Below are 15,166 nucleotides of genomic sequence, written 5' to 3' on the forward strand. Positions count from 1 at the left end.
TCACTTGTACCATAGATGTTTCTAAGACGGCTACTTACAAACTTTCTGTGACAAATGTTATTTCAGTGACTGGAAGTTATCCCCATGTTGTAATACCTGTATTACAGTGTTAAGATCCCCTGCCATAAGGTAGCGCCACCATATGGTACCGTAAGATTTGAGCCATATTCCAATTGAGAGATAATTTGTATAAGTTACAATAGAACAAAAAATGATTGTTCTATAGAATTTTTTGAACTTTCTCTGTATCGTGAGAAACGAATCATGTTTGCCTACAACTTTATAATATTTCTAGCAAATAAGAGGCAGACTCCCTCTTAGAGTCTTATGGGAAGCCAGGAAAGCTATAAATGGATGTCTCTCCTGTCAGTCATTTGGGTGTACAAGAAGGTGACCAGTTACCTCACCCCAGGACACCTGTGTCAGCAGCGTGTCCCCCAGAACTTATCTGTTGACTGGCTTCTCTTCTATCCCTTTCAGGCTGGGTATATGTGAGTGTCTGTATGGGGAGGGGATGGGTCTTCACTGTTTGGACTTTGGAAACAAAAGAAAAAATTTTAAAAGCGGGAAGCTAGAAAAAAAAAATCAGTGCAAATATTATGGGATTGTTAATTTTAAAAAATTCTTGCAAAAATAATAGAAATAGTATTGAAAAAGAACCCTTCTGACTGATATCTGTTTCTTGGCATTTGACATCTTTTACTCCCTGCCTTATAAAAAAATACAGATGAGATTCTGGCAAAGAAAAGGGAGTAGCCCTGGTGTTTGGCCAGGAATTCCCCTTCACTGACATTCCCACAGACCCCCCAGCCTCCAACCCAGGTCCTCTTCAGGACATCCTCTGGTGTTTTTCCTTCTCAGCCCTCATCGACATTTAGAGTTGTAGTGTGGATTTATGTTTAGCGTGGTTTAATGTTTGCCTGTGTGATTAGACTGCAAGCTCTGGAGGGTCGGGTCCTTCTTGGTCTTGTTCCCCCCTTTACCTGTCTCCCTGGACTGCCGTGGTACTTGGCATGGGAGGGGAGGGCAAATATACATTGAATAACTATGCTTTAAGTGACTCCATTTTTTAAAAACGTAGATTCTTAACCTCTGTTTCAGTTGGCTCATGTGAGGAAAAGGGTTGACAAAATAAGATTTTCACCTCTGTGCAGTACACACCTTGAGGGCCTGTCACCAGGTCAAACGTTGGAAATGCCACATGAATAAGGCATGGTTGATGCCCTCCAGGACCTCAGAAGCTAGCAGAGGGACACACACACATGTATGTGAATAACTGCAATTCTCCACAGAAGAGTGTAAGAGAGGTGTGCCCATGAGCCTTTGGAGAGTGCGAGGGAGAAGGATTTAATTCACCTTGACACCTACAAGGGGTGTCAAAGTTTTCAGCCAGGCATGATGTTTACATTGGGGTCTTGCATGAAGAAGGGAAGTTTGGCAAGTTAATTAGTAGGAACAAGAGGATCCCAAGCTGGGGATGGGGTCAGAGAAAATGAATGGCATGGTGTGGACAGTGTGTGTGTATGTTCTGGAGGGTGGGTTGTGAATGCTGCACCAGGAAGTTTGGATTTGATCTTTAAGGGGCCAGGGAACCCTGCTGAGGTAAGATTTATAGATGGATGTAGCAGTGGGCAGCCTTCATTGTGTGGGGAGTTGATGCTGTGGTTAGAAAGCCAAACCATTCACTGTAGCTGCAGGCATTTTCTGTTAAACCACTTTCATTTAGAGGTCATAGTGTATCTTTCAGAGAAACAAATTCTAGATTTTGACAAAGGTGAATATTTTGCTAGAAATTGGTAGCTCTTTTAAGATGTATTTTCCTGGTAAAGACTTATTAATATATTTTTATATTGAATTTTAGAAACCTTTGGAAAACATGTTTAAAATTTGTACTCAGATAGTATAAGTACCTATAGAACAAACATCATGAATCTTAATGTGACATGTAATGAAATATTTTGGATTCTTCCAGATGTGTGAAATACATAGGTGTTCTCCCACTGTGCCCTGGTTAAGGCAGGTGTCTTTATCAATACTCACTCAAACCAAACCTCCCTCTTTTGCAGTTCCACGGCAGCCTTCAAACGACTTGTTTGAAATATTTGAAATTGAAAGGGGAGTAAGTGCAGATGATGAAGCAAAGGATGATCCAGGTAGATACTTACATTTTTACTATGTGATGATGATATTTTATTGTTTCCTTCCATTTCCTGAAAGTGAATTTTAAACTGTAGATTGTTCAGTTACATCTGGGAAAAGTGTACTTTTTTTTTTTGTTTTTTAAACAACTTGGTTTCCTTTGTAATATAGTTGGTGATTGAAAATAATTATATGTCATCATTATCTTTTTAAAAAAATAATAAAGCACACTTAACTTGTGAAGAGGAAATCCTGTTTTGTAAGTGGTGTAACAAGGTCATAATTTGGCAACATTCTTGTGTTCTACTTTTATAGCTGAACACACATGCACAATTGTTCTAAGAAAGGATTCATGTAATCTTCCTTTGATCTCATGGAGAGAAGTTCTGGTCAGATAGTTAAGTGTGGCTAGAAGAGAACACTTATGCAGATCGATACTCCTAGTTCACAAGTTTGTTTTTACAAATTGTGCCGTTGTGGACTACTCATTGTTCTGGTTATTTTTTTGTAGGTGTTCTGATACACAGTTGTAACTTTGACCATGGGCTTTGTGGATGGATCCGGGAAAAAGACAGTGACTTGCACTGGGAACCAGTGAGAGATCCAGCAGGTAAAAGCAGTTAATCTGTATCTGTTTGAGCCTATCTGGGGACCCTGGTTCTAACAATCAAGAATACTGTTACACATCTCTGTTTACCCTCTTTATTCAGTAAAGAAAGATCTCTTCCAACATTTCTTATTTCATTTTTTAAGTGAACTAATTAGCAATAAACTAGAATTATATTATGGGAAGACAAGTAGTACATTAAAGGGCCAACTAGTTTCTCTCAAAGAGCTTGGTAAGTAAAACCTTTAGACTCATTCTAAAATAAAATAAAATAAAAACTTGAAAAATACAATTTTCAAGTTACTTGTAGTGCCCCATTCCTAGGCATGAGAGAAATAATGTAACAGTACATCAGTTCTGGTGGTCATCCACAGTTGTTTTTTTAATTATGTCCTTTTTTAAAAAGATGTGACACATAGCAAAAAGACACTAGAAGATTCTGTGAAGTTGTGAATATTTCTCTGGAAAAAATTTCAGTCTAATTTAGATGCTGGAGAAATTAGTTACAAATTACCACCATTTATTCCACAAAAGAATGTTACTAGAGAGATAGATTTAGATGTAGTTCCTTGGAAAACTAACAAACTTTTAAATTGCATGCTTCCTACTGATACAACATTTCAGTGCTTACAAGACAAAATGTCTTCTTGTTTCAGAAAGCAAAGTTACTTACATATTTTTGTTGGTTTTTTCCCCTCCCCTCAGGAATTAAATCTTTTGTGGGTGGGGCCAATTTAATGGGAGGGTGAGGAGTTAGGTTTCTTTTCTTCCTTTTACACTAGTGGTTCTAGACTTAGGAATGAAAGTTTTTGTCTTAAAAGCCTAGTTCTTGAATAGCATTGCAGGTATATAGGTAGAGCACAAAACACATAAAAGTTAACTTGAGAGAAGATATGCTCTGTTAAACCAGTTCTTAAACTTCAGTGTGCATACAGATCAGTTAGGGGCCTTGTTAAGATGTATATTTTGTTGCATTTCTAACATGCTTCTTGTGGATATCTATGGCATTACTCCTTGTTGTAGATTGTGAGTAGAAAGTTTTTTAAAAAATTAGCTCAAAATATATTCATTAGATTCCCCCTAAGGTGGAAATAGAATAGATTTTTTTTAAATGAAAAATTGAGGGCACATGGGTAGCTCAGCTTGTTCAGTGACTGACTCTGGATTTTGGCTCATTTGTGGTCTCAGGTTCCTGGGATCGAGCCCCAAGCTGGACTCCCCACTCAGAGGGGAGTCTGCTTATCTCCCTCTCCCTCTGCTCATTCCCCCACTCATGCACATGCATGTGCTCTCTTGCTTTCCCTCTCTCTGAAATAAATCTTTGAAAAAAAAGTAAAATGAAATTTTGAGGTAAGCTTTTAAAAATATGAATATTCAATAAATTCACATGGGGTTTTAGATTTCTCTTACCTATAAAACAGATTTTAGTGGAACACCCCCCCCCCCCAATACAGTGACATTCCTCTCATTTAAGGTTGACTCTGAGCAGGACATTATTATTACGGTCACAGATATCTGTGGGTAAGAGAGAAACCATTTATTTAATACCTACTGTAATCCCAGCTCCATCATCTCAGTGGTTCAGTTTAATCCTCTCACCTGCCCTTTGAGGCAGGTAATTCTGCTTATGTTTCACAAAGGAAACACTGAGACCCAGAGGTTGTACACATTTCCTAAAGCCACAGAGCTGAAGAGTGGACTTCATATCGAGGCCTCCCTGTACTTCATGTGGTTTCCCCCCTTCGGTAGTGGACACTATCTGCTTTGCAGATCTCAGGCCTATAGATTTGACTGACCCCTGACCTGGGGTCGTTTGCTACAGAATGGAGCGTCTTTGACAGTCATATTGGATAGAATGGTGAACGTTGCTCATGGTTATAGTCAATAACCCCTTCGAGTAAGGTACCCTGGTGAGTTATTCATGCTAAACTCAGAGGAATTCGTTATACTTCCATGGAAGCATCCAGTGTAGAAAATCCGTGTGAAGTTCTTGATTTTTACAATTTCCATACTCTATTTTAGAACAAGTTTTGCATTTTAACACTTTTTATTTTTCATTATATATGTAAATATTTAAATTTGTGGTGACCCAAATTCCACTTGCCCTCTGCTAAAAAGAGAGGGTTAGAAATAGAATGGTAGACCAAAATAAAAAAAAAAAAGAAAAAAAATGGAAGCAGTCATTTGGCAATGGTAGCAAAGAATGCATTGAAAGGATCGGTGGCCATTTTTGTGACTCGGTAGCTCTTGATTATTGTCTCTGGCCCCTGGAAGGGGGCCATTCTTTCTGTTTCGTCCCTTCCCCTCTTCCCTTCTGCTGATAGTTAAGATGCAAGGGGAAGTTACTCAAATAAGAGGGGTGAAAGCTTTTATTGTTTTAGCAAGTAATTATTAAAACAGTATGAGGGAAACCTCTGTCATCACTGCTAAAGAGTTGGGTCATTTCCATAGAAATAGAATATTTTTCCCAGAATGACAAATCTACTTGGTGGGTTCTTTCTATCTGAGAAGAACAGAGATAATTGTAGGTCACTTCTAAGAACACGACCTAGTTGGAAAGGTATTCCAAAGCCTGTGGGAAAACAAATGAAGAAACCACAATGTTCAGCTTGGAGAAGAAATAATGGAGCAAGACTGATTTCCAAATATTTGACGAACAACGTCTTTCACAGCTATTCTGGAACCTCAAGGGGATGAGAAGTCAGATCAGCAGGTAAAAGCTAAAGGGAGATCCGTTCTGGTTCACTCCCAGAAAGAACTTGCCCGTCATCAGAGCTGTCTAAAAAGAGAACAGGATGACAGGGCGATAGGGAGCTCTCCTTTGGTGGAGAGGTTTTTGGGTGACTTGTAGCAAGATGTTGTTTTGAGCACTGGGTAAGTGTTGGATTAGAAAATCTGCTACACCACCTTTGAGAGCCTGAGTCAGAATGGAATGCCCCCACGTCTTCCCAAAGAGATTGCGGAGCAGCCAGGCTCTAGCTTGGGGAAGGGATGGGAGGACAAAAGGATGGCAGAGGGAGGACAGGGTAGGAGGACATGGCATGCGTCAGGCTGGAACTGGGACGGAGCTTTTGAGAAGGTGTTGGGGAAATCTAACCAGATACTGATGGAAAAGTACTAATCAGGCTTATCATGAAAAATGCCAGTTTTCCTTCTAGGAAGTTTAGGGATCTGAGTGTGTGTATATCACACGCTAAGACCAGAGAAGACAATAACCAGTTTAATAAATTATTTCTGTGTATTATCTAATTACCAAGCTAACTTTTTTTCTATCTAGACTGTGCCATTTGTAAGGGAACATATGTTTGGATTTTCACAATTGTGACTGATTTTTAATGTGCATGGTCTTGAACTTCATGGTGAGATAGTGAAATTAATACATGCCTCTAAGGGGCGGCAGATTGCGCTGCTGACAGATGTGGTGACGCCCTGAAGACACACCCTTCTGTAAATGTCAAGGCTGGACCCTGGGGGCCCTTTTCCTGAAACCCTGATCTCTGGGGATCAGGGTTAAAGGAAACTGACTCAGTGCTGTGTCTGCTACTGACAGCTACAAGTTATTCACTTTAGAATATGTAGCAAGCAGGCTGGCTTGTACATGCAAGTATGTCTGTTGCAGCATTAAACATTATTTTGAAATACACAAATGGAAAAGTAAACCAACTGTGAAAAAATAAAAGCTTCAGCCCCCAGCTCTGGCTCCTCGTCACCCTCCCCAGATGCAACCAGTTTCTTGGTTATCTTTCCAGAGATATATTTTTCTGCCCCTGCTCTGTACCTTGCTTTTGTCACTTAAAGATCATATCTTCTAAGAGTTAACACATGTGGACTTTGCAGCCAGAAGGCTTGGGCTGGAAGCTAGTGCCAGCATGCAGTAGCTTTGACCTTGAGCAAGTTATTGAAATGGAGATAATAGTGTCTAGGAAACGTATGGGAGGCATTTAAAGCAATGCCTGGCCACAGTTAGCATTAAAATAGTATTAGCCATTGTCCTGTGTTGGTACTGAAGAGCACCTTCATTCTTCTTTATGGTAGTTTCTCCATTCCTTCTCAGATGTACCACCCTGTATTTCAGGAGAACCGTGCTGCAGTGAATAGCCTTGTACATGTCTCATTCCATATATGCTTGAATCTATCTGTGGGATATTCCTAAATATGGAATTGCTAGGTCAAACGGAATTTGTGTTTTGAATTTTGATAGTTTTCTCAGTTGTCCTTCATAACAGTTACAGCAATTTATGCTCCCACCAGTAATATTTAAGAGCCATCCCCAATAAATCTTATTAAACTGTTTTTTATCCTTGCCAAGCTTATAGGTGAAAAGCCGTCTCCTTTGGATTTTAGTTTGATTTTCTCTTACTGTGAAAAGTTGACCATCTTTTCATATAATTACTCTTCTCCTGTGGTGCCCTTTATTTTGTGTGTTCTTATTGATTTGTTAAGTTCTTTATATAAAAAGAGAACTTAGTCCCTTTTGTGTTTTGCAACTTTTTTTTTTTTGGCTTTTCTTATTGTTTTATGGTACTTTTATCTTTTTTTTAATGATTTTTTTTAAAGATTTTATTTATTTATTTGACAGAGAGAGATCACAAGTAGGCAGAGAGGCAGGCAGAGAGAGAGAGGAGGAAGCAGGCTCCCCGCTGAGCAGAGAGCCCGATGCGGGACTCGATCCCAGGACCCTGAGATCATGACCTGAGCCAAAGGCAGCGGCTTAACCCACTGAGCCACCCAGGCGCCCGGTACTTTTATCTTAAAGTGAAAATTTGGAGGGCACTTGGGATGAGCACTGGGTGTTACATGTAAGTGATGAATCACTGAACTCTACTCCTGGAAGTAATACTATGCTATATGTTACCTAACTGGAATTTAAATAAAAACTTGAAGTTACAAAAGAAAAATAAAATTAAAAAGTAACAATTTGGAGACTTCAATAAGAAATTGGCTAAATTATTAATGGCATCCTTGGAGCTATGAAAAATGTCTCACACCGAAAAATGACAGATATATTTAATGAAAACAAGTTATTACCCTGAAAAAAATGTTTATACTCATGTGTGTTCGTATTCATGGATATACATAGGAGAAGTTCAAATGTTAACATTAGTAATTATCTCTGGCTTTTGGGATCATGCATATATTTAAATCTTCTTTATGCTTTTCTATTTATCTTTTCCTGCAGTGAGCATTGCTGTATTATATCTCATAAAAAACAAAAAAATAAGGTCTTTGCATTTGAGATATAAATACCAGCAAACCATAATGATCTTAGTTCTACCTGGGCTGGTTTCTCATCTAGGCCAAAAATATAAGAAAAAATCACTGCAAAATTCCCCCTCCTTTTTATGACCACACAGTTAACATGTAAAGTAATAGACATTATGTTGTTCTCTTTGTAAGTTGAAATTGTAAGGGCACCAGCCAGTACAGAGTTAAATTTTATCACCTAACTTTCTGGCAAGTCTTGTTTTGTTTTGTTAAATAATAAATGCTACAGAAACAAACTTTAGATATTGCGATGCTTTAAACTGAAACCATGAAAATAGTTAATATAATTCTATATTTAAACTAGTATTTTGGAACGGAAGTTAAATTTTTTATTTAATAGGTAACTTATTCGGGGTGCTAGGTCAGTTTTTCCCTTAGCTACTATTCCATCCTTGTAACATTTTCTTTTATTAAAAAGGGAGAGAATTCTTTATGGTAAGACTAAAACCTGGTGCCCACAGAGAAAGAGCTGTTATAGCCTCATTTATCATGATTTACATTTTAGTTTTAAGTATCTATACAAAAGGACTATTTGGCTAATAGGATGCCTTGGTTTATTAGGTTGTTTGCAGGCATGTCTGCCATAGTGATATGAGCGTACATTCTGCAGGGTCTTAAGGTAATCCTTGTTTTCTTAAAACTTTCAGGTTAACTGTAATACCTTATATCTTAGTCTTAACCTAAATACCTGTGATGATTCAAAGCTGACTTACAGGGAGACATTTAAGCCCCATCTAAATGTTTTAGCCCAAAATATTGTTTGGATTAGTTCAATGGGGCACAGGGTGGGGGAGGAAGAAATTCTTTGTGTTTTCAGTGAGTCAAGTACATGCCTCAAAGACCTATTGCCCTGCAGTTTTTTTCTATATTCTTAGAACCTTATTTATTCAGCAAATGACATCAAAGCCCTACCATGTGCTAGGATATAAAATGGGGTGGTTTGGAGGGAAAGCTGAGGTTTTCTTTTTTGTTGTTGTTACATTAGTCACCGTACAGTTGATACCATTAGTTTTTGATGTACTGTTCCATTCTGACCTCAACGAGTTCACAGTCTCCTGGGGGACAGAAACCTGTAAACCAGTGATTCCAGTCTGAGAGCAACAAGGGCTGAATTAGGGGGTCAGGCAGTTCTGAGCTCAAACCATGACCCTGCCCCTCACTGGCAGGGTGACACCTTGGGTGCCTTCACCTCCCCAAGCCTTAGCTTCTGCAGAGGCAAAACAAGCCAAATGAGTGTTCCTCTCAAGACTCGTTAGCAGGGCCAACAGTGCTCACGGTAGAAAGGCTAACGAGCCTGGTGCAGGCAGAGTACACACAGATTACCTCTTTGGTCCTTTGAATGCTCAAAGGGGACTCATTAGAGAAGTCACTTGAAGAATAAGTCCTCCCCCAAATTATCATGTTTTATACAAAGTCTAAGAAAGAAAGGATGGTGTATCTGTTAACTGAGAAATAAGTAGCATTTCTACCAAAACAGGTACAGGTGTTTAACATTCCAAGTACATATTTCTTAGGGATAACTCAGTGCTGGAACCTTGTTTTCCAGTTAGCTCTAATAAAACAGCTGGGGGGAAGGTCATGTACACATGGACGGAGTTTCAAAATACCACTCCCTACTTTCCCTCTCTTGAGAAGCAGTATCCCCGACCTCACTGCTGCTTAAACAACCCTCTGCCCCCTCCCCCACACTGCAGTGGTGGTTAATCTAACAATAGGGGGACACAGACTCTGCAGCCATAGGGATCTGAGGACATCGTCAAAGTGACTTGTCCAAAATGAAAGTTGTTCTTCATATTTTGGGTATGTGCATATGTAAAAAAAATATTTATATTATATGTAATGTTATAAATTTGTTTTGATGTAAAAGTGTCTTAAACTAGTTACCCACAATAAAGTTAATGCTCCAGGAAGATGTAGAGGTTTCCAGAACACCTCTGCATCTTCTTGGGGCTAGGTGTACTCTCCAGTGTGAGAAGCATAGCAAATAGACCTTTTCAAAGGAGAACTTCTTGCTTTAGAGATTTTTTTAAAAAGAGAGAGAAGAAGAAAGAACAAACATATCTAGTGCCCGTTTAGATTTACTTCTGCTCTACTGCTTAGAGGTTAATTATCCCCATAGAAAATTCTCCCTGGTAACTAAGAGTCAACCGGCCAGCCAGGTTGATGGCAGAAACCTACATTGGTGAGGATTGAGAGATGGTGAGCTTGTGTCTGCCTTTGTATGTCTGCTCATATCCAACAGGAAGTAGTCCTCGTGTTAGGATTCCTGATCATGGTGTCCTGGACATAATTTGCACTCTCCCTGAGCCAAATATTTTCTGTAAACACAATGCATAGAGTTTGAGGGAGGCCTAGACCTAAATCCTAACTTCTCTTAAAAAATCTGGAATTCTGTACAAATGACGATCTCAGTTTGCAGTTTATTCCAAGTAAACCTGCCTTGATGCTGTCGGTGCTAGAAAGGGATGTCGGCACGTACACACACAGCCCTGCTTTTCCCATTCCAGGTGGACAGTATCTGACAGTGTCGGGAGCCAAAGGCCCAGGGGGAAAAGCCGCTCGCTTGGTGCTACCTCTTGGCCACCTCATGCATTCAGGAGACCTTTGCCTGTCGTTCAGGCACAAGGTGACGGGGCTGCACTCCGGCGCGCTCCAGGTGTTTGTGAGAAAACACGGTGCCCACGGAGCGGCCTTGTGGGGCAGGAATGGTGGCCGTGGCTGGAGGCACACACACATCACCTTGCGAGGGGCTGACGTCAAGAGCGTAAGTAGAACCGAAAAGGAGGCAGAGCCTGGGAGGTTTTTCTTTCATAGGAGAACTCTAGGATCTGCATCTGAAGAAGCCTCGTTCTCCTCATTGGGGCACAAAGGTTTGTGTTTTTCTGGGAAGGAGAACTCCATTTCCCTTCTCTTCCTATAATCCCTCCTTGCCACTACTTCCCTTCTTCATTGCCGCCTGCGATACCACCACCACTCCCCCCTCCCCGCCCCCAGTGAAAGCCCCATTTTTCATGAAAAAAAAATTCAGGAATTAAAAACAGTTAACTCGAATGGGTGGTGAGCTTAACTGTACCTGCTTTTCCTTTTTCTGCAATGCCTTTACTTTTCAGAGTCACCCTAAAGGGTTTTGTCTTTTTTTTGGTTATTTCTTTTTTTTGAAATATTTCTTTAAAGTCTAATTTTGCCTCACAGATCATAGTTAAGCAGCCTTGGGTGGAAACCGAGAACAATATGTTTGGGAAGTTCTATTCTATTCGGACAGGATGTGGGAAAAGCTTTGATTGCATATATAAATTTCATCTTAAGTAATCAAGTCACAGGTAGCAATGAAATAATGTTTTGGGAAAAGCATCTTTATGCTCATATTCATAAAACTTGCTATTAGGAGATTCTGCAGCTATGACTCTAGGTATGGTTTCTAGAAACTGCATTAAAGGGGATACAGCTTTTATCTGTCTTGGATTTGCTTTGCTCTTTGAAAAAAAATACTCTTTGGAAAAATAAAGCCATTTCAAATTACAGCATAGAAAGGTTTCTGTTTCCAAAAGAGCGAAGATGCGCTACAGAAAATAAAATACAAGAAAGTGTTTGTGGTTTATATAAGCAAAACAGCGCTTTGATTGGATTGTGGCGTTCAGTTCGACTTCATTTTAGGCAGCAAAGCTGGCTCAACCCACGGAGGGAAGAGCGGGCGCCTAGGATGGGCTGCGCAATTACTGTCTCCCAGGTCTGCGGCTCTGATTCCTACACCTCTAGAGACCATCTCATTTTTTTACTCCTAACCTTGGTCATCTTTGGCATGGTGTAAGCATTCCTTCCTAAGCATTCCTAAATGGAAGGAAGCAGCCTGTCGCCCAGGATGGCTTTTTTAAAAGAGTAACCGCTTCTGAATGATGTGGTCTGATGACCAGTTGACTGATGACTGGAGTTTCTACCAAAAGGCAAGCCTCAGGTGACACGGGTCATGTTCTAGTCTTTTCCTTCTGTTGAGTAAGTGCACCCCTCGGTTTGTGGGGAGGGTTGCCTTTATTCTGTGACGTTGGTCGGGAAGGGGCAGAGGAAGCTTGACGGGTGTGTGCGTTCTCTCCCCAGGTCATCTTCAGAGGGGAGAAAAGGCGTGGCCACACGGGGGAGATCGGATTGGATGATGTGAGCCTGAGAAAAGGCCACTGCTCTGAAGAACGCCAGCGGCTTCCAAACTAGCAATGAATTCCCTGTTGCTCTTCTCTGTTTCCGGTCTTCACCTCCTGTCCTCTCCTCCCTCTTGTCAGGCCTGGGAGAAGAACGGGCCAGTGGGTCAGGAGAAAGTCTGATGGGGGACCCACACCCGTGGCCTGCTTTTGTGCAATTCCAGCGAACGGTGACTCCCCCCTTGAAATACGCGGGGCCCCTGCAGACGCATCCAAGCCAGCTTGGGTGTTACCTTCCAGCCTGCGGCTCTTTTAGGAAGGCCTTTGGCGCGCGCGCTATCTTCCGTCCTAGTTAGGAGGCGTTTGCAGTAGTAGCAAATGATGGGAGACGTTTTCAAAAGAAATCCGTGCAAATGGCCGCTCTGTTATCTGTTCAGTGTTGTACCCTGAGTAGTATTGACTTCTTTTAAGCTATGTTGTACAAAGTGCTTGTGAAGTTGGTTTCTCCCCTTCCCTTGTTAGCTCTGGCCTGACCTGAACTCTGACTTCTACTGCCATTCACTTTATAAAAGAAGGGTGTGTAACATCTCAAGATGCATTTATTCTCGTTATCTGTATTTTTTTTTTTAAAGACAGTTATGTAGAGTGGGCACGTAATCCCTCGTTAGTATTGTATTTTGTGTAAATGTGCTATTGATATTAAATAGTTAGGTGTTCTTAATATTTACAGACTCTAGTTGCAAGGGGAAAGGCAGCTTGTGATCTCTTGAATTAAAAACTACCCAGTGAAATGTCATCCAGTTCCATGACCTTATTTTGGCAGCAAGAGAAAAGCAGAAGAGATGTCAAGTGTGGTAGTGGAGGGATGAAGTTTTCATGGCCTTGAGTCTAATCACTGTAAAGGATAGTGAACCATTCAGGTAGACAGGAAACTGCAGTTACCATATAAAACCCTCACTGTTTCAGGTTATGCTTTAAAACCAACAGTTTTCACAATAACATGGCTCTCTTTGGTAATTTGTAAAAAGCTCTGTAAAAGTTCTGGTTGTTTCAAAAAAAAGATTCTGTTTCTGGAAGGCTGAGGGGAAGCATGGGGAAAGCTCTGTTGGAACAGATTTTCATACTAATTTTTAAGTCCATATATATTTAGGTCTTGAATTATGACTTACATGCTGTCTTGTCAGAACGGGATTGGAGGCAAGTCCTGTGCTTGGAGGCATTTTGTGGGGATTCACACACATGTCAGAGCAAGAGAACAAGATTGGAACTCTAGGATCTAGGAAACCCCCCCCCCATTTCCTCCCTGGATATTTTACCTTCATGTTAAAAAATATTTTAAAATATACAACTTTTCTAGGGCAACTTACTCCTGAACCTTTTCTTCCATTTCTGATGAAGTAATCAAAATATTTTCTGCTGTTTTTGCCAGGAATCACAAAGATGATTAAAGGGTTGGAAAAAAAGATCTATGATGAAAAATTAAAGGAACTGGGATTATCCAGCATGGAGAAGAGGAGACTGAAGGGCAAACCATTGCTGGTTTTCCAGTGTATGAATGGTTGGTACAGAAAGGATGGTGACCAGCTATTCTCCAGATGTGCTAAGAATGGAACGAGAGGAAACAGGCCTAGACTGGAGTGCAAGGGGGCATTTCCTGGCAGGGACAATTGTTAAATGAGAATCCTTTGTTTAAGAAAAAGTGACTGTCTCTCTCTCTCTCTCCCTCTTTCTCTTCTCTTTCTCTCTTTTTGAGGCTTTTTAAAAAGATCAGATAAGAATCTATTTAAGAAGGCTAAAGATGTTCTTTTGTCAAGGCAGAGTAACAGATTACAGAATCTTCCAAAGGATGTTTTGATCCTATTACCCTGTAAGGAAAATCTTCTGAGTCATTTGGGCGAGGCCAGGGTCTAATTTAGGCATTTACCTCTTGGCCCCTAATGGAGGAGAACCAAAACGGGAAAAGCCCACCAAGTGCAGAGCTCACTCAAGATCTCACTATGGCAAACCTAGCAGGATCCAAACAGGAAAAACAAAAACACAACAAACTTGTATTCTTAATAGAGTATGATGGACATTATTTTAGTATCTTAATAATATCCTCATGCAGTAGGATTCAGTTTTTTTTTTTTTTATGGTAAAGGTATAACCCTTTCACTTGCTCAGTGGAGGATATTTCAAGTTTTCAAAGAGACCGTAGTAAAGAACAGAGATTTAGAGGTTTTTATCTGATGCATTCTCTCTGCAATGTGTGTGACTACTTAACCTGGCCCCTGGGAAAGAGCCCTCTGCTCGACGTCACTGTCCGGATCCTTGCTTCACTGAACCACTGTAATTCACTTTCTCTTGTCAATTGGAATCTCCCAAGTTCCGCAAAATGTTTTTTTTTTTTTTTTCTTTTGGTGGGGGGAGGGGGCTTGAGAAGTAGTTATAACAGAATATCTTTTGTCATTTAACTTGGTCGAGGCAGGACCGGAGCAGGATGTAAAGCAGTGAGCTTTCGAGTAGGGGCCAGGCAACAGGGCTTTAGATCCATTTTTAATGATTCATTGCCTTTGTGGTCCTATAACTGCACAACTGAAGAGGAAAGGGGGAAATCATGGAAAATGTCACTTTTAGGTGCCAATACGACATTGCACTAAGTTGACAGAAGTTATCCAAAGTACTGTATAACATCTTGTTTATTATTTAATGTTTTCTAAAGTGAAAAATGTTAGTGGTTTTCCAAATAGCCAAATAAAAATAATTCTTTGTAAATAAAAGCACTGTTAATGATACCTATTGTCAGTTATTGTTTGGCATTTTGTTTTGTTTTTGATTGGGAGAATATTAGAGTAGCTTGAAGTTTCACAAACGTCATCTTTTACTTTTTGGAAAACTGGGAGCAAAACTGCTGCCCACACCAGGATGTTTTCTAGGCTATGAAATAGGGGAGACCCTTTTATCGGCATGCCCAGAGAAAGGGGTCTGGGGATCACTATAGCAACATGTCATACCTTGGCAAATTGCTTTGTTTTCTTGTATCTCA

At 40.3% G+C, this 15,166-nt stretch overlaps 1 protein-coding gene across 4 annotated transcripts in view; it reads left to right on the forward strand.

Annotated features, from left to right (window-relative positions):
- NPNT (nephronectin) overlaps positions 1–14,915 on the forward strand; it is a 79,863-nt gene extending 64,948 nt beyond the window's left edge. For all 4 annotated transcript variants that reach the window (XM_059376889.1, XM_059376905.1, XM_059376894.1 and 1 more), the window contains 4 exons: positions 2,067–2,153; positions 2,651–2,749; positions 10,519–10,775; positions 12,104–14,915. In XM_059376889.1, coding sequence (XP_059232872.1) covers positions 2,067–2,153; positions 2,651–2,749; positions 10,519–10,775; positions 12,104–12,214 — 554 coding nt within the window. In that variant the 3' untranslated portion in view covers positions 12,215–14,915. The remainder of the gene's footprint in view (positions 1–2,066; positions 2,154–2,650; positions 2,750–10,518; positions 10,776–12,103) is intronic.
- The last annotated feature ends 251 nt before the right edge of the window (positions 14,916–15,166 follow it).

Source organism: Mustela nigripes, chromosome 1 (assembly GCF_022355385.1).
Source record: "Mustela nigripes isolate SB6536 chromosome 1, MUSNIG.SB6536, whole genome shotgun sequence".
NCBI classification, from domain to species: Eukaryota; Metazoa; Chordata; class Mammalia; order Carnivora; family Mustelidae; genus Mustela; species Mustela nigripes.